Source organism: Vanessa cardui, chromosome 7 (assembly GCF_905220365.1).
Source record: "Vanessa cardui chromosome 7, ilVanCard2.1, whole genome shotgun sequence".
Lineage (NCBI taxonomy): Eukaryota > Metazoa > Arthropoda > Insecta > Lepidoptera > Nymphalidae > Vanessa > Vanessa cardui.
Window position 1 is genome coordinate 10564465 of NC_061129.1, and position 20153 is coordinate 10584617.

Below are 20153 nucleotides of genomic sequence, written 5' to 3' on the forward strand. Positions count from 1 at the left end.
ACGACTCGCGTGTTTCGAAACTGGTGGAACAGTTAACCAAGGAGGTGTTCAAGCAAATTCAGCAAACAAAGAAGGTGGAAATAAAAAGTGTCGGTTACAAACGTACCTAGAGTCGTTTATCATGTGTCCTTCGACCAATATATTTTATACGGGCCATTGGTGTACAGGACCTTATAAATACTATTACAAGAATCATGATTTGATTTGATTTTTCATAACATTAGACAGACTTTATGCGGTTTAGATGTAAAAAGATTTTTTTTTTAAATCTCGTAGTTTACCAATGGAACGTTTAATATATGTTGATCCATGGAGCAATTTAAATTCTTATTATTATGGTATTAGTGACAGTGTTCGTATATTAGATGCTCTATTAAAATTTCAATATCCCGAAGATGATGCAAGTTTTAATTTTATGCAAAATATATAATATAATATCGTATTTGCAATAACTCTTTGCCTAAACGGTATTGTATGTTTGTTTTAGGGAAACCCAATAGTGGGAAGAACTATTTTTTTGATTGTGTTTGTCATGCATTTATAAATTGTGGTTGTATGGGTAATTTTAACAAGTATTGTGATTTTCCTTTACAAGAATGTGTTCAAAAGTAGAAATCGAACGTTATCGTATGTTTTGTTAATGAGTTGAGTATATAAGGGGGAGTTTTATAAGCCTAATAAGTGTTTTCGAAAATGTGCATTTTAAAGATGGAAGACAAAAGCAAATATAATGGTTAAAACAACATCAATTATATAAACACAGTTAAATTAATTAACAATAAACTTTATTAATTGTATGGCCAAGTAATTTTGTTTGTTATTTATTTGCCTCTTTATTTGTGTTTTCTATGTTTTTAAGTAGCTAAATTATGTCAACAGAAAACGATAAACTTCAACATATCATATAAATAAAAATTAAACTTCTCGACCACAAATAATTCAAAGAAATAAAACTTTTTCGTGTATAAAATACTCAAGAAAGTTTGATAAAGGCAATAATTTAGGTATTAATTGCAAAAACTTTTTTTTAGTAGTCATCGTAAGGTTAAAGATAAACTATAGAACATTCTTAAAAACCACTAATATTTCGAAAAATGTTAATACTTGAGCAATGAACAAATGTTCTCTATTTAAATATAATATTTCTTTCCTATTTTTTTCTGTTAAAAACATGTCAAAATGTTATACACTACTTTATTTTATTCAGATCAATAAATAATCTGATTAAACATGATATCAATAAAGTATATTTGTTTTGTAATTAAAGTATATTATTAAAAATCTTTGCACTTATTTGTTAATGTTAATGATTCGAAGCAAAATTTTTCTATCATATTTTATTATTTGGATAAGTTATTAAAAAAGAAAACACTAACTCAAATAAATGATGAAGTTAGTGACAATTAAATAGCAACTGTTTATTTTTTAAATGCTATGTATTTAATATCAAACTACTTGTACTTTACTTTCTATTATTTTGATTCACCAAAATATATAGACTAATGAGTTATTTGTTTTGACTATTTTAATCCTCAACTGTATTTATATTACTCTCAGATAAATAATACTTGTCGTTTTAGATTAGTATTTATATTTTATCGATTTGATGAAACATATCATGAAATCAATAAAATATCTATTATAAAACAGAAAAAGAATAGGTTTTTGTAGAGAGAGAACCAACAAAACTAAAGAAACACTTATATGAACTCTAAGATCCTGTACTGTGTGTCTAAACTGAGTCAATTTTAGTGTTACTCGTAAAGATAAAAGTGAAGATTCATGTCAAAATATTTTTATATAAACGAGGTAAACGATATTGACAATGTTTTGTTCCAATATGTTTAAGATATAATTTTACAATGTGTCATACTTAAAGTTTATATTTTAAATGACTATTTTTATAACGTGGTAAAAATATTGGCAAGATCTTAATGGTTAATTAAGACAATTCTCTGAAAAACATTTTATAATTTTCAAAAAGACAAACTAGCTGTATTTTAGCTGTTTTCATAAATTACAAAATCCATAAATATTTAAACTGGTTTAAAACTTACCATTTAAAAAAAATATATTGTTCCTAATTAAAAATTGTATTGACTTTCAAATGTCATTAGTACAGTTTTTTTGGTTCTTGGAACAGGCAGGAATCTTTAAAATTATTAAATTATTTTTCTTTCTAGCCTCTTTTATTAAAGACAACACAAACGAGTTTCATTCACAAATAATACACACATTAGGTAGTTGAAATACCGCAACCTCAATGTCATGTCCGCACGCATCATTTTACGTCAACGCACACAAGTGTCCCAGCTTAAACTAGTGCAATTACATTTTAAAGAAATATTTTACCAATTCTCAATATACCTATTATTTTATTGCTCATTTTTATCTATAGGCAAACTTTCACTTACAGTTTGTGAGTCAGTCGAGTTAGCCGAGTCTTCGCCTAGGAGTCGACTGAGTTGATCGTCGAGTACGTCGCCCTGGCGAGCTTCTCTCTTACCCTCCGAAGGAAACTCATCATCACCCGCCATCAAGCTCTCGTCTAGATACGAAAACGAATCTAAATTAATCTCCGACGTTGTTATGGCTGTACTATATATATCTATCCGTCTCTGCTGTGACTTTGCCTCTGCCACTTTTTCCGAAAGTTTTGCCCTGGCTTTCGAAAGCGCCTCAGACTCAGACTTGTCAATTTTGATATCAATATCCGGTATTTTACTCAAACATTTCGATTTAATTGCGAATGACGAATCGTTACTTGATGAACCGTCATCCTGGAGCTGACTAAGCAGTGTTCTCGTAGTTCGAGACAGAGCACTCGAATTGCTATATCGTTCGATGTTATCACCTAAAAAGTTAATTTATTTAAATTAACCTAGAATTGCAACAAGTAACAAAGATCATTTAAAGAATAACTCACCTGTCGGTGTCTCTGTTTGCATTCTCTCCGCGGCTAAGTGTTGTGTTTTCGCTTCGTGACCATCTACCATGTATTCGTTTTCGCTGTCACTGGACATGCCGAGATCTAAGTGTAAGGAGTTTAGTTTGTCGACGTCGTCTTTACTTTTGCCAGGAGTCGTATCTAATTCCATTTCCCAGTCTGTGACACTCGATGTATCTTTGACGCCCTCTGTGTCCTTTATGAAATCAGTTTTTTCCTTTTCGCTTTTTTCTATTATACCTACGGTAGATTGGTCTAATCTATCTATTTCTTGTAAACTAGTTGATGAATCTAAGCTGCTTGTGTTGCAAATTTCTGGTGTTATTTGGTTTTCAAACAACACTGGAGTTTCTTGAGTGATCTCTTGGTCAATGTTTGTGGGGTCTTTTTCCGGAGTACATGAAGCATTACTGTTGCGACTGCATAGTATTTCAGACATAGTCGTTGTTCGACCTGTTTGTTCATTGTTTAGTTCCAAAACAATAACATTACCTGATTTAGATGGGTCGACCTGATCTGACTTAGTAGTTTGTAACAATTTGTTTACATTTTTCCCCATAATTATTTTGGAGACATCATTACCATTCTTAGTAAATGTGAGCGTTTTACCTAGGGTGGCTCCTTTTTGGACCACAATAATGTTGCCTTTCGTATTCATAGGTCTAATTATAGGATTGGTTATTTTGGAAGTTGAAATAGGCGGCGTTAGGCCTTTTACAGGAACAATATCGGCCATATTGGCGGTTTTTATTGGTTCTACTCCAACAATTTTTGCGCTCGAAGGTATTGCACTCACGACTGTCGGGTTTGATAAAACGTTGACTGCAGGCGACTTCGTGGCTTGAGCATTATGTGAACTTACCGAAACTAATTTCATGTTTGTGGGTATTCCTTTAAAATGAAATAACGGAAGTTGCCCTTCTTTACAAGCCTTTGCGGGTAGTACGACCATTTTTTGGCCCGATTTGGGATTTACGACAAAAGTTTTTGCAGACACTTTCAAATCTGTAGCTGGGATTCCTTTTGGAGTCAAAGTTTCAGTTGTTTTATTTGCTATGCTATTTGCTATACTATGTACGCTATCCTTAGTAGGTGTTGCATTCCCTGAGGAATTGATAATAACTTTCGAATTTGTCAATCTGTTTTCGATCGACGATTTCGAAACCACAATCATTTTGTCTGATTGTAAAACGGGAGTGTGTGATGTTCGTGATTTGGGAAGTGAACCAATTACTTTTGTTGTGACAATTTTGTTGCTCGCATTAAAGGATTTATGTGCAGGACTTGGGGACACAACCATCTGTCTATTTGATAGAAACTTAACTTCGTCGGTAGGCTTTTGTATGACTTTAAATTCTGACATTTGTACTTTTTTATCAGTAGCGACTTCCCCGCGCTTTTTGATTATAAGTTGGCAGGGCTTACCACTCACAGAGTGCTTTGTCACAGGGGTAGCTTGAGCTTGCAATGAGGATGGATCATCAGGGTGAGCACTGTCTGACACTGCCAACTCATGAGGCACGGTGGCAGGTTGAGTCAAGAGTTGCATTGTGGGTGAATCTGAGACCATACTGGGAGATGAAAGTACTTTCGGTTTAATTTCATCTAAGTAGTCTGTTTTCGTCTTACTTCCTAATATTGATTGAGCATAGCTTGCTTGAAAAGATCCAGGTGGTCCTGAGAAATCAGCTTGTTGGCCCGAATTATATTGTCTACTGGGTGACATTGACTGTTCCTGCGTTTTTCTTTGTGCTTTCAGGGTGGCTTGTGTTGTACTTTTAGAACTCTGTTTATGGGATCTATGTTTTATAGATCGAGGTGCATGAGGTTGGCTGGATTTACTTGTTGAAACTTTGCTTACTTGATTGTATGAATGTTTAGAATGACCCGATGATTTACCTGTTGAAGAAAATATCCATTAATATGGCTTTTTTTTTATTAATAAATCGTGAGAGACGATAATAAATATACAGACTTGTAGCTGGCTGTGAATATCTTGAATAGACTTGTGATAAATTAAGATGTTTTTGATTTGTGTTCAATGGTACATTTCTCATATTTTTGACTGGTGTCGATGAATCATCAGGTAAAGTGCCCCCTTCTGCCATTTTTCTCTTACGACAAATTAGTTCAGTTTCCCAAATCTGTAAAAGAATGTTTTATTTTAATTAGTCTATAGGCAGAGTAGCAAAAGTTTAACAATAGTAACAGTTTTAATGTATGTTAGCTTACTTTTGCAGTATTGTCTTCCATGGCAATAGGTGGATATGACATTTCATCCATCATTTCATTGGATTGAGACCCCTCGGCAGTTTGACCCTCATGATCTGGCATTTCCTCTTCATTTGACTTAGGTGCTATTAATTTCTCAGTCTCAATTCTATTTTTAATTTCTCTGTTCTCCGCTGCTGCAGCTTCTGCCGCTTTATCTGCTATTTCTGTATACATTGTCTGTGCGATACCTCTGGGCATAAGCGGTATTAATCTTCTTCCCTCGGTTATCCATCCTAGACCTGTGTTAGGACCAGCTAGTCTGAAAATATATGATAACAATTTAAAATTAAATTAAAAGAAGTTTAAGGTGCAATGTGTGGTGCAATCTTTAAGTGTATACTTTGTAGTATTTTATAGAAAAACAGATAATTACGATTGTACAATGATACTTAATTATTTATTTCAATATTAATAAATAACAATATTTTAAATCTTCTTTAAATAAAAAAAAAACTATTAAATATTGTTATTGCCAGTTATCAAATCTTAGTATATTTTAAATTCATTAATACTTTGAATTATAAATTACCAAGAATAATAATGTACATATAAATTGACTACAATAATATATTTATATTAACATATGACAAAGTTTACATGAATTAATGTTTATATTTTGAATAGTGTTCATTAATAAAACAAATGTAAAGCTAGAAATAATTAGTTAAAACACTTTAAACTAAAATCCTTTAAGAGCAAGCTGTGAAAAAATATGTTCTTTTTAATTATAAAGTCGTCATTATATTATAAAGAATTAATATTGTAATGCCCTAATCTCTAATAATCTTCTTATGTTTAACATTATATTTTCAATGTTTTAGTGTTAAGACTATCGTGAAGGAAGTTATTTTTCTAAAAGAAACATAGAACTATATACTCAAATTATAATATATATATATATTTTAAATATACTTTTATAGTTTTTATATTGAACACATGATTTAATTTTAAAGCTTTCATTGCAGCACAGAGGTTATCTGTCATGTATAAAATGTTTACAATATTTAAATTATATATTTTCATAGTAACTATATAAATAATAGTAAAATAGCTTGAAAGTATTATACAGGAAATTTAATTGTAAATGAATAAATATGACAAACAAATAAATATCTATGAGGCCTAGGTTTAGTTGGCACTTATAAGTTAGTATAAAGTGGCAGTTAGGAACTACATTATTTTATATCATAGATAATCCTATTGGAAATGGACATTTATATATAAATTACAACCAGCCCAATGCCATTTCTGTATACTTTGGCGTCAAACTATTGCAGCCATCTTTACCATTGTGGTGTACTATTTTAGAATAAGTAAAATTATATTATAAATTTAAATTGAATCTTACTGTTCAGCAATAGTAGCTAAGAGTTCGTCATTAGACACGCGACGCGCCTCGGCACTATGTCGATCATTGCTAATGTGCAAAACGGCGCGTAGTTCCTCAAGCAACTTTTTTCTGTTGTCTTCTAATGCTCCTTGTGCTCTGAATACACTTATCATATTCGAGTAGGCTTCCAATTCTATAAGTAAACGAACTAGTATTCAAAAAGATATACAAGAGTAATAACAAAATGCATGGAAAGGATTGGGATCGTTTTAAGCGTTGTGGAAGAAAACCATAGGAGGGAAAACGAATGCCATTTATAAAACTAAATATATACCGAGTCTTCTAAGCGTCCGACGACATTCGTCGCGTGTCATATTAAGAAGCATAGGCCACATGTTTAATCTTTTACATTAAACACTCATAAATTACTATACATTTGTACGATTTGAACCATATTTTATTAAAATACTTTACTGGCAAATATCCATACTGTTTACTTCAAACTAGGGCTAACCGATACAAGTAAATACGAGAACTACACTCGATAATTGTTATCGATATTAAATTTTGTACTCGATCATCGAATCGAATTCAGTTTTGTGAGGTTCTAAAATTAAACAAACTTTACCAATGTCAGTGTATTATTAAATGGATTAAATGTATGTTACGTATTTAGTTTAATTATGTTTTTATCAACTATTGTTAATAAATATATTTTTTCATTAAAATCTAATTCTATTACAACAAAAATATGAATTTTATAAATAATTTTATTATCATACTTATAAAAATCCTTGTATGTTATAAGCTACTCAATAATACAAATATTTGGTGCTGACCCTCCTCGCTCAAATTCACACACATTTTGTATATTTATTTGAGATATATGATGCTTAAATTATTTTTTTTATTATGTGAAAAAAAAATGCAACAAAATAATTTATATAAATATTAATATAAAATTTTAAAAATAGCATGATGATGAAATTTTTCTACTAAAAATCCTTTAAGCTTGTAAAAATATTATAGTGGTTTTTTGTGACTTAAAATCAAATATAATTTAAACCGATTAAAATATCGATTCGAACTTTGTTGATTAACGACATATCGATACATTAATATTGTGTAAACTCGAAAGACAGTTCGTTAAATTTGACATTTTCAAGTAGGAATGCTAGCTTTAAAGCATAACTTACATTTAGTCTATGTCAATAGACATCAACTTTAATATTTTGTGTACCTACTTACAAAATAATCGTAATAATTAATACTATAATAAATATAATTAATAATAACGTAAGTTGTGTATGTATTTAAATAATTAATTTTTATTAAGCATTTATTTTTATTGTTTTAACTTAAAAGTAATATAGTATAATAAATACTCACCAATAAGTACTTATTTATTTTGTAAAATTTTATTTTTTAATTATTAAGAAAAATACTTATTAAAAGTTGGTAATTTTTTGTAAGTATTGGATTTGAACCATCTAACGAGCCATCTGATGGTGAGTAGTTAACTATTCGCTACCATCCTTGGATATTAACATCCTATGTACTTTATGACTTAGGTTATACTGGCTCACTTATCATTTAAATTAGATTTTAATAATACATAAGAATACATTTAAAATGGGTAACTTGTATCAGTGTACAACATTTTATAACACTTTAATCAAGTATATTTATATTATCTTTCTTCAATAATATTAATATTAAAGGCAAAAACATTACTACGTTTATAAGGGTCTTTTTCTTCCATTGATTAAAACTTATATTATTAACTACACCATAAAATGTTTTGTTTTCGTAGTTTAACGTATTTGGTAAAAGTAGCAACAGATTTAAGTTGTCGATATTGTATATTTAAAGATGATTAATATGGTTGAGCTACCAAATTTTAGTCTATGATTAGTTTTAATTCTTCGTTCCCATAAACAATTAGGACATCTACTCAAATAACCAAAAAGATATGCTATCCTAGTTGTCACTGTCAGATTTAAACGTATTTTCTGTTTTGAATATATTGTTGTTGATAAACTAACTCTATTTGTCGTAACTGATCTTTTATATTTTTATTACAATGGATGTCGAAGAGATAATAGATTACATTAAAACGCTGAAAAAAGGCTTTGACAAAGAATTATTTCAGAGTAAAATCGATGAATTGGGATATATAGTTGATAACACAGGACTAAACTATGATGATTTTCATACATTGTTTAAAGTTTGGTTGAACTTGAGTATTCGTAAGTAGCCGCATTTTTTTTAGATAATAGGTCGTAGTCTACCGAAGGCGGTGTAAAGTTACTCAATAATAACATAACTCAAATATGTTTTAGCTATTACAAAATGGGTTAATCTTGGAGCCAGTATATTACCAAAAGAAAAGGTATCACAAAGTACCATTGAGTATTCTTTAAGATGGATCCTCGCAAACTATGATAACCAAAGTAATTTTTCAAGAATCGGTTTTCTTTTAGATTGGTTGACAGGTATAATGCAAGTTATTGATTTGTTAATTATGTATAAAAATAAAATAATATTTGTTCAATATATTTTTTAATATTATTTCAGCTGCTATGGACTGTGATAGTGTAGACATGAAAGCTCTAGATATGGGATATGAGCTATTTTATACCATGTTAACCTTTGAAGTACTTGTAAGTATATAGGATTAGTGTTATAACTTCTATTAAATGAGTAAAGTGATAGTACTTTAAAATTTCGTTAAATAGTTTATTGAACTGCCCTATGTCTATTTTGGTTTCCAAGAGTATGATTAATTCCAGACTGTGCATGCCATGAAACTTGTGTACACATTGACAAAGCCAAATGATGTTACTAGAAGAAGGGTTTTGGAATTGATGGATTATGCTAAAAGGAGAGAAGCTAAAAAGGTAATTTTGTAATTGAATAACACTAAATAACTATTAAGATAATTTTATAAAATGATAGATGACAAAACAAATATTTGATCATTCCAGAATATGTACAGACAGATCCAAGTACTTCTTGGTTTATTTAAGTCTTACAAACCAGAATATGTTCCTGAGGATGTGCCTTCAATATCCATACATACAGCATTTAGAAAAATTAATGTAACATTGCTCGCAAGGTTTAAGATGGCTCAGGTATACATTTTTATATTTTCGTTATGTCTAAGAAGGGTTCTATTCCAGGGATATCATTTTATTATACATATTTGTAATTATGCTTGGAAAGTCTTTTACAACTTGGTTGTAAGGAATTGTACAAAATCTGGATGTTATCCGCTCATATATTCTGTTGTTGAGCAGCAATATTTAGTATTCTACTGTTTTGGGTTCAAGACAGTGAGCCAGTCCAATTACAGGCTACAGAGACATAAAATCTGTCAAATTCCCAATATACATGGCCCACGGTGTAAGAAAAGGGCAAATTATATGAGAATTCTAATGTAAATTCTAAATAGATGTCTAATGCATGCTCCGAGGGTATAATAAAAATACTTAGTATAAAACCATTATTTTTTCAAATTTCAGAATCAAAGGAATACCTTGAGTAAAGAGACATATAGGCTGTTCTGGATTAACCCTCTAAACTCTGTAAGTTATCTGATTGAGTGTTGTGTTACATATTATATACTAAATATAAATTGATATTAATTTTATGGTTTTCAGGAGGCAGGTAGAAATAAGAAAGCAGAACCTCTCATTCCCAATTTGGAATTTACAAACATTGGTTCCAAACAATATGATAATGATACTCAAAAGAACTATCTTGACTTTTCTGAGTGAGTATGGTTGTGCACAATTTTATCTAATGAAAACGATCAAAATCATTTATAAATATGTAGTCAGACAAACAGTTAGAGGGTAGATTCTAAATTTCAGTTGATAGCAAATACTTGATGTCAATCTGTATCTCTGAGATTTAGAAATAGTCTTGAAAAAATTTCAGAAACTGGCCTCTATTTCTAATTGGACATCTTAGAATACAGTTATCCACCTTAATAAAATAGGCTATTTGACAATGCGAAAAATAAATTGTGAATTATTGTAATCAGTCTATATTATGCATTAAAAAATGGTTATTTACTAATGAAAGTTTAAAATAATACTTAAATTAATTAAAAAATCAATAAAAAAAATGCATTTATTCAAACGTTTGTCACATGACACAAAACACTCTTGATTGGCCGGGCTTATGATGAAGTCACTTTCTTGTAAACCTTGCTTTTCTACTATATGTACCACAGATTAAAATACAGCAAAGTGACGTCACCGATCCCATTGCAGCGCCATATTGTCAAAGTAGCGTTTTGGCGCGTTATTTAAATATGGAATTTTTAATATGATATTTTTCATCAAATATGTACTAGAAATATAATAAAAAAACAACTTTTACTGGGTTCCTTAACCTCTACTAAATAATATAAAATGGATTTTTAAAAACCAGTCAAATAGCCTATTAAATAAATTTAATCTAAATAAAACACTAAATTAATTGTAGGTACTATGTGTGTTATATCTTGTTAATCATAATTATTATTAATATCATTTACTTTATTTATTTATTTTATATATGTATTTATCTTATATGTGTATGTATATATAGTTGTTATGTATGTATGCATGTATATTTATTGTGTATTTATATTGTATTGTTGTGATTTATTTTGCACTAGCCCGTTGAGTTTGTAAGCTTCTTTCTTTAGGGTCGTCTGGTAGAGATCACTGTTCAGTGATAAGACCGCCCTTTGCACGCTTTGTATGTTAGTGTTAAGTTTGCTTCTTGCTGTATCTGTGTGACTTTATTTGATTGTATTATGTGTGCAATAAAGTTATTTATTATTATTATTTATTTTTTAACTTTTTTCATGCTCTCGTTTTAACGAGGTTATATTCTCCGTTTTTGCGGGATTCTATCCAAACAAAAACGGACTACCTAATCACTTGATAAAAATTTCCGCACAATCCTACATGTATTCAGAATGACTGCTTTCTGTAATAAAATAAAAGTGAGTTTGTGTATGCCAAGTGCTTGTAAGCTGGAAAACAGTGAGTGAGGAATGACTCCGGTTGATGAAATTATTATTATTAAAGTGCCGGAATGCTTGAACCCGCAGGCCCGTGTCGCTGCTGCAGTACAGCGCGCAGCGAGCCATGCGGCGGCCGGCGCGGTTGCGCGCGCTGCTGTGCAACCCTGCGGGGCTGGCGCTGCTGGCCGCGGCCGCCAGCGCCGACCACGCCTTCCTGTCGCATGAACTGCATCATCTACTCACCAGCTGTGAGTGTGGAATGCTTGTCTTGAGGCTCTTGTGGCTATCTACTTTTCCGCATTTTTCGGGACCGGGAAGGCATTGACCTTTACTTTTATATAGCACTTTACAGCGTTCGTGGTCACGGGTAGACAGTCAGTCTAGTAAAGTGCTCGAAACGTCGGGATGTCCAAAATAATTAATATACGCGATTACAATTCGTTATAACTAGTTTTATTTAAATGTGTAATAATCGCGAAAATTTAAGACGACCTTTACTTTTTTTTTAGGTTTCTTAGAAACATCGCCTCACACTTATATTGAGAAGCAGGATTTACTGCAGAGATTGGCAATATTTCAATCGACTCTCATGCAAGGTCTACCTGTTGTGACTCGTTTCTTGGCACAGTTCTTGCCATTTTGGAATGAAAAAGACTTCTTAATGGAGGTGAATTATGTCATTTAATATAGAAAATAAACTCAAACATGAATGTCAAAATATTTTAAAAGCATTATTTTTGTAGATTCTCCAACTCGTCGAATGGGTGAATGTTGAAGGTGCGGATCATGTGAATGTCATTTTAGACACGCTGACGAAGGTGTACTATAGAGCGCAACCTATAGAACAGTGTGCCATACTAAGGAGTGTAACCAGCATGTACACAAACCTAGTAAGTTCAGTTTTCTATATAAAAATACATATATTGTGTTAAGTCATGTGGAGCCATAATGAAGGTAAAAAACATAAAGTTTATACGTTATACTGTTACATTTAATTGCAGATCCATGCAAGTATGCGGTCTAGACATTACTTTTTAAGTATACAACCCACGGAATCAATGTACACAGAAATATTGACAATGGTCTCTACAAGAATTGGTGACATGTGCGACAAAGGATTGCAATCATCACCTGGTAAGTTGCCTTTTACATTATTTCTATACAGTTTTAACCTTTAACCTTTGGTAGGCAGCTTATGTGACCGACTAAAATAGTGGCTACTAAAAGTTTTTCTCTGTAGCTCCCTGGATTTTGGAAGCCTGCTGCATTCAATTCTTGGCCTAGGATCTTATTTATACTTTTAGTAAAGTAAAAGTAAAGTTAAATAACAGCCTGTAAATTTTCCCACTGCTGGGATAAGGCCTGCTCTGCCATTAAGGAGAGGGTTTGGAACATATTCCACAACGCTGTTCCAATGCGGGTTGGTGGAATGCACATGTGGCACATGTTTATAATTCATCTCGTGCTCGGCGGTGAAGGAAAACATCGCGAGGAAACCTGCATGTGTCTAATTTCATCGAAATTCTGCCACATGTGCATTTCACTTTTAGTATACACTCAGAATGACTGTGGTGTGAGTGTTAATTACGAGTGTACACCCGTGGCTCCTGTGCGCAGAGGACGCGCTGGCGCTGCAGAGCGCGACGCGGGCGGGCGTGCGCTGCGTGCGCGCGGCGCGGCGGGCGGGGCGCGCGGTGCGGCCGCGCGCGCTGCTGCTGTCGCTGGCGCTGCTGAGCGCGTCGCCCGCCGCGCTCGACCGCCTCGCCGCGCTCGTCGTGCTGTGAGTGATTATATATTGTTATTACTGAATTGTGTTTTTCTTTTTGCTCCACAGATGTTTCGTCTGAATTGTCATGTATTTTAAGTGTTTGCACTATCCAGTATGCTTTATATACCTTGGCGGTGAAACTCCTTGATGTGTACCCCCCTGTTCTAGAGTTGCCGTATTCGGCCTGTTCTTTAAGTATCCCTATTAAAGAACATGACATTTCTTTTCACGCGTTTATCCAGAGTTGCCGTACTCGTCCTGTTATTTAAGTATCCCTCATTTCATTTTTGTTATAGACCGGAGCCGACTCGGTCGTTTAAGTGCTTGTGGTACGAGTTAAACTGCTTATTAATTTCCGGTTATTTATTTTAACTAGAAGAATCCGAATTCTCTTTGTTTGATACCTTTCCTAGTCATTACGAATGTATAATAATTATGATTATTTTGCAGGTACAGAGAAATATTCTCTGCCATAAAAGCGAAGAATGGGCGAAAAGATCAAGCTTATATTGAACAGATGCAGATTTTGAAAGCATTCACGTCTGATTTCGTGAGTTGTTTCTACGAGGAATTCCTCAGCGGTCGCAAGAAAGGCATCACCTTTAGTAAACTGCACCCGCAACTGGTTAGCAAGCTGACACATTTGATACCGGATGTGGATACGAAACTAAGCATACGCAATCACTTAGCATTCGCGCCGTACACGTATGTGTCACTGCAGGCTATAGACCAAACGGACGCCGACAATAAGTTATGGTTCGACACGGTTATAGAACAGGAATTTGTCAATTTGAGTCAATTCGTTATGAAAGCAATGCCCGAGATGCGGTAACAAAATGCTAGCACTCGGGAGTAATCGTGAATACTTTGTGTTCAATACATTCACAATCATAAGGCTACTTATTAAACTATAAGTTGTTAGAATAAAATTATTTCCTTAATTAAGTTATTTGAAATCGTATCCTAATTTATGTATATCATAAAAATTGGTTTCGAGTTGTATACACACACACTTAATCTAGGTTGTGTCTTTATATGATATATATTTCAAACACACTTATAATACACGCTCATTGACACGATTGAAAAACAAAATAAACACGAACAAAATGCATTTATGATTTACTAGTTTTCGCCCGCGGATTCGCACGCGTTTAAGGGATTACTCATCAGGAAATGGCATGAAAAGGCCTATGTCCTTCGTTAAAGTTCAAGCTTGATTCAAATTTTATCAAAATCCGTTCAGCATTTTGACGGAATAAGAGCAACATACAAACAGTTAGACACATAGACCCACAGTCACAGTATTTTCGTGTTTAGAATATTAGTATACATTATGTACTTTAAATCAATGTTAAAATTTTTCTATTTTTGCATGATAGACGCGTATTTTTTTAGTTTTGATTAGACTTTATACAACGCGCAAATCTTATATCATAGCTGCTATCAGATTTGATACTCATAATATACTTAACTGTAGAAGTACCTTTAAAATAATCTTTAACAAGCTTTCCCGTATTCTTTCACCTATATTAAACGCTCCTGTTCCTCCCATCGAGTCCGTAGCGCGCTGTTAAATCGCTTAAACATTCCCCAGGAAATACCCATGTATTGAAACAAAAACATAAATCCGCCGGTTAATTCTAGAGATTAAGATCTTAAAAAACAAACAATATATTCTTTAGATGTATTAAAACAGTATATTTTTGATAATGTTTTATAAATTCGAATTAAATAAATCATTGGAAATGGTTTATTAATAAGAATATGTGATAAATGTATGACAGGTAGAAGAATAACGAAAAAAGCTAAAGTAATAGTTTGGATGAAAAAATCTTCAAACTTCATCAAACTCAAAACCCAAACACAATCATTGACAATATCACTAGCTCGAATTCCAGGAACGGTCTAACTCTAGGGGAAAATATATTTAATAAAAAAAATTTCATTTGAAACGTGTTCCTATATTTGAAACCGTACTATAATTGTTCAAATGGTGTACTCAATTTTCAATAGAACAATCTCAACTTCGAGATAACTAAAAGTATTTTCACTTTTTTAGTACCGTATTTTGTTATCTACGCACTCAAACTGATTGAATTGACTCTAGGGTAAAATGCTTACTAGAATAAACATTTAATATTAACATTTTGTGAGTAATATTACAATTTTATAAGTACAAATTACTTTAAATTGAATTTTATACTGTTTTCATAACATTATTCATAATCATGGTAGTTTTAACTATGACCCAGCATCATAGGTGATCTGGTACTGTAGTATGTTAAACTAATGTTAATATATGATTATAATGACGATGTTTCATATTTTTTATAATGTGACTTAATATACTTTTTTTTTAAACCATCCATTATGTTATAGGAATTGTCGAACAAGGCTATTTTGTCTTAAATAAAATTTTGTAAATTATCCGTTAATTAAACAAATATGTCAAAAGGAGTTTGCTTCAATTATTATATATTACGTCTCTCCCTTTCAATGAACGTAAATTAATACATTGAAGTTAAGATTTTTATAGAATAATTAATTTGTATAAATTATATATATTATTGTCTGATATATGAATCTTTTCTGTCCATTGGATGAGCAACACTACAAAGATATAAAATTGAACATTGACAAAAGTAATTAAATAAAATCATAATATCACATATATCTGTATATAGGTACATATTTTTGTAATATGTTGTTATTGCTATTTGGACAGATTTTGTACCTATTATACAATTAACCCACCTGTTAAGACCTCATACTTAGGAATATTATACAATATGTGACAATAATGTGCTTTTACTAAATATTAAAACCAAAAAAATCTTTTTTTGCTGACCCTAACCTACGAAAAGTATAATTTTAGAGAATAGCTTAAAATTAAATATTTATGCCCCATTTATAAGATTAAAAGATTAACATATAAGTTCGAGCTTATTTAGTGTCCCCTCTTAACTCTACAAAAATAATAAGATTCTAAAAATATATTTAATCTGTATACCTAGAGATAATGTATTCCCCTACTTTTGAATCTTAATGTATTCAATGTCCTTCCAAATTTCAATTTAGGATGACATAAAGAAAACAAGAATTTAAAATAAGCTTGAGTGCCTGAATCCCATTAATTACAGTTTAAAAAAGCGCTTAGGGCGCTTCCCTGCAGCGGGTGTACTTAATACAATGTAGGTACAGTCCTACAATATTCAGTGATGTATTATGCGGCGAGCTGTCCCTGCGTTGATCTGTGGGCACTGGACGTGACAGGGTGACTATATATTATTATTTATGAATTAGATAATATTTAATATAAATATAACTTCAAACTGAGTGTACGTTCATGAATTATATGCTGTTAAGATTCTTAGAAGAAATCTATCCTTTTTGTTTTTCCAGAAATATTTTATAAAAAAAATATTGTAAATTGTACGAAATTACAAAAAATTAACATACAAATGTGTTACACATACACACAAAAATAAAATGAAAAAACATATAATTCACTAATAAATTGTAAAACGCTGTGAACTTTTAAAATAAATAAATTAATAATAATTTAATAACAACTCGCGATGTGTATTGGGTTATGTAGGTAATGGTTACTGTTTGGTCCTTAAGATGGCGCGAAGTTAAATACGGAATCATATTCTTCAATAAATGGCACTGGTATATGATGTAAAATACTATCTATGTGTCTAGACTTTTTTAAACGCTTGTCAAGTGGGTCAGAATACTAAGATGCAAAATGAAATTGGATAGTTTTTTCATCATTATAAGACGGTGAGTTATGATATAAGGTAAATAAACCTACAAGTAAATATTGTAATGTACTATATTCGCGTTGCCATTCTTTCAAATAAAAATACTCGTCTTGCCATTTTCTCTTATTACTGATGCTCATTTATTTTTCGTGGTCTGCTCAAAAGCATAAATTATGGATACCGTGGCTGGAGAGTGCCACGTAGCAGGGTGTCGCGTTGGGACGCCCGCCCCCACCTACACTCGATGAGAAATGTTTCAGGGACTTTGGGTACCCTTATTCCCCTTTTTGTGAGTGATAAGGATATTGTGTTAACCGGCTTCAATGATATATTTTTCGGAATTGGAAACATAGGCTGTGTTGTATTTATTACTCGAATAACAGATTATAAATATTGTAAAAAAATATTTAAAATTAAATCAAAATTCCTGTTTATAATAAACAAATCTTATGTAATATGTATTTGTGTTGTTTAAAAGCTAACTTTACTAAAAAGTTTTAAATTATCAGCTTTATTTACCTGACTTCTATTTGTTACTCAAGTAATATTGGATATTAGCCAAATAATTATTGAAATCTGTAAAGGTTTACAACTACCGACATTTCACTATACGATAGTGTTACTGTATATTTTAAGAGTAAATACTTGAAATAGGTGACCAACCTACGATGAATCTCAAAGTTTAAATATTGTAATCGTGAAGAATAAAAACAAAGTTTCGGATTTCGCAATAACGTGTTTCAAGATTATATATTTAGTAATATCGAGTTAAAATCAAGTGTTGTCGTATTTTCCTGTTGCCATTAAAGAAACGTGACCAAGTCATAAGGAGGCCGAATGTTTGTTTCTGCAAGTAAAAATATGTGTAGCTGGTAACAATTGATAGGGGAGGCACGCGAAGGGTAAAGTAGTTCGTATCTCGAACCCTTTGTTCTCTTTACGCTCCTTTTATCCCTGCTCAAAAATCGCTTCGAGAATCGTGTTTTCGATGTGATGTAACTACCCCACTGGTCCCGTTTTTGTCAAATTATGCTATAAGGGTAAGTGTGGCTGCTCATACTTTGAAAAGGGCCTTAGTGGAATTTTATTTTTTATTGCATCTGATGTTACATTTATATTTTGTAATTATTAAAATGATGAAGTAGAATTGAGCCTATTTTAGGAATGACTAATTTTATTATAATATAATATATCTAAGTTTATTTAAACTTGTATCAATGAAAAAAAGTATATTTTTTATTACGCTTACTTATAAAGAAACGTTTTATAATATTAAGGTGATTTATTTTTGTTGTAAGGCTATAACCTTGTTTTGCTGATTGTTCCCGTGTATTGTACGAACTCTTTGTACCGTAAAATCTTACTTCAGTCAAGGAAACCTATCATATTCTCAGAATAGAATTATTTTCTTTTCAATGGAACCTTTATATTGCGTCCAAAGGAATTTAAAAAAATATATCAAAGATAAGTAAGTACCTACTTATTATAAATATTCTATTAAATTTATATTTATTTTTAAGTATTTTATAGCAAACATTTTGATACTTACTATTTCTAGATAATTACAATCGTGAAAATTCTTAGTGGTACAAGTACTATGTACACTACGAGTACTGTTTTAAATATAAATATAACTATTAAAATCTGAGATTTAGATAAATAATATACTGTTATACAATCGTGATAAAAATATAAATACTATAAGTAACTATCGTATTAATGCAAAATAAAATAATTGTTTACATTTAATACTAGTAGCTGCTGAAATTGCTGTTTCGTAAATTAGTAAGTACGTGTTATCAAATGTCAAAGCTCCCTTAACCTCTAAAATCAGCAAACACGAGCGTTGAGTCGTGCTAATGTCGGCTAAAGCTCAACCGGCTGCTGTCTGTATCCGAATCGATAAAATTCGGGTCCGCGCCCCCGAGCGTTGCCATGACGACGCGCCCGACCCCGGCCTGCCACCCTCCGCACCGCCTCATCTCCGAGAACATCGATGTTGACTTAGACGGATAGGGTAAGAGGCTTATTAATGGTTTTATGTTACTTTGCCTTCGCTTATAAAACGTTTTCCTTTAAAAAAGTGTTTGATCTCATTATGCTGGGATTTTTTAATTTGTCTTACGAATTATTACTGAACACAAAAAATTAAATTGATTATATATTTTTTTACTTACTGTTTTTCCTTTTATTGATATCAAGGAAGCGTTCTGTAAATAACAACAGTGAATTTCACGTAGATTTCACGTTGCGATCGTCGCCATCTTGCTAGACCGCGTGACGCCATTTCAAATTGTGTTCACGATTGTACGTCTTCAGAATTATTTACGTTTGTGAGTTTGCACCTTCTTTGGGAGACGTAGCGTGTGTATATTATGGAACTACTTTTAGAGTCATTCATGGTACTAAAGTACGTTATTGTATAATCAGTCATGATTGCACCAAATTGATTATTTTAATATGTTTTCTTATATTAGACTCAATGATATTCTAATAAACAGATATGTTATACCCATACTAAACATCAGAAAAAAGTGTGTCGCGCCGGGGACCGTTTATTTTACATTTCGTTACAAGTAAAAAGGATAGTTTGATAAAAAAAATAAGTAAAAGGGATAACTAGATGTTTTGATCACGCAAAACGTATTACTACATAATTATGATGTATTATAACGTATTACTGGCATGATTATGATAAAAACGACTAAAGGCAAACGTTCCAATTAGGACGTTTTCTAGTCTTCACTTTATGCGCGTTTATGACATATCTGTTTACTAGAACATCATTGATTAGACTGATATAAATTATTTTGCGACAAAAAATGCTAGCAGTATAATGGTTTCTGGTAGCGTAGTATAAATTTCGAATCGATTTACGAGGGATCCGCACGTTTGCTCTAACGCGAAAACATGGTCAGCTTCTATTCAGTTTATTTAGGGTGAGTTAATAGGGGTGCTCTAGCTTCCTTATGTTTACCTATTATGTTAATACTTTTTATCCATAATGTGAAATAAGATAGTAAAGAAATCTACATTTTTAG

At 31.9% G+C, this 20153-nt stretch overlaps 2 protein-coding genes across 3 annotated transcripts; one reads left to right on the top strand and one right to left on the bottom strand.

Annotated features, from left to right (window-relative positions):
- Positions 1-520: 520 nt before the first annotated feature.
- LOC124531133 (BRCA2-interacting transcriptional repressor EMSY) lies at positions 521-7059 on the bottom strand. 2 transcript variants are annotated; one of them, XM_047105597.1, is made up of 6 exons: positions 6886-7059; positions 6570-6744; positions 5180-5480; positions 4923-5091; positions 2927-4846; positions 521-2548 (listed from the first exon to the last, which is right to left on the bottom strand). In XM_047105597.1, the coding sequence occupies exons 1-6, from the start codon at positions 6944-6946 to the stop codon at positions 2376-2378; spliced, it is 2799 nt and encodes a 932-aa protein (XP_046961553.1). In that variant the 5' UTR covers positions 6947-7059; the 3' UTR covers positions 521-2375. The 2 variants fall into 2 exon arrangements, with proteins under 2 accessions (XP_046961553.1, XP_046961552.1); XM_047105596.1 differs by having other exon boundaries at positions 521-2854.
- A 1490-nt stretch (positions 7060-8549) lies between these two features.
- Positions 8550-14556, top strand: LOC124531115 (centromere protein I-like). The gene is made up of 13 exons (XM_047105577.1): positions 8550-8800; positions 8894-9046; positions 9129-9214; positions 9344-9451; positions 9539-9685; positions 10076-10138; positions 10214-10326; positions 11662-11822; positions 12084-12241; positions 12318-12464; positions 12576-12708; positions 13192-13354; positions 13793-14556. The coding sequence occupies exons 1-13, from the start codon at positions 8635-8637 to the stop codon at positions 14172-14174; spliced, it is 1980 nt and encodes a 659-aa protein (XP_046961533.1). The 5' UTR covers positions 8550-8634; the 3' UTR covers positions 14175-14556.
- The last annotated feature ends 5597 nt before the right edge of the window (positions 14557-20153 follow it).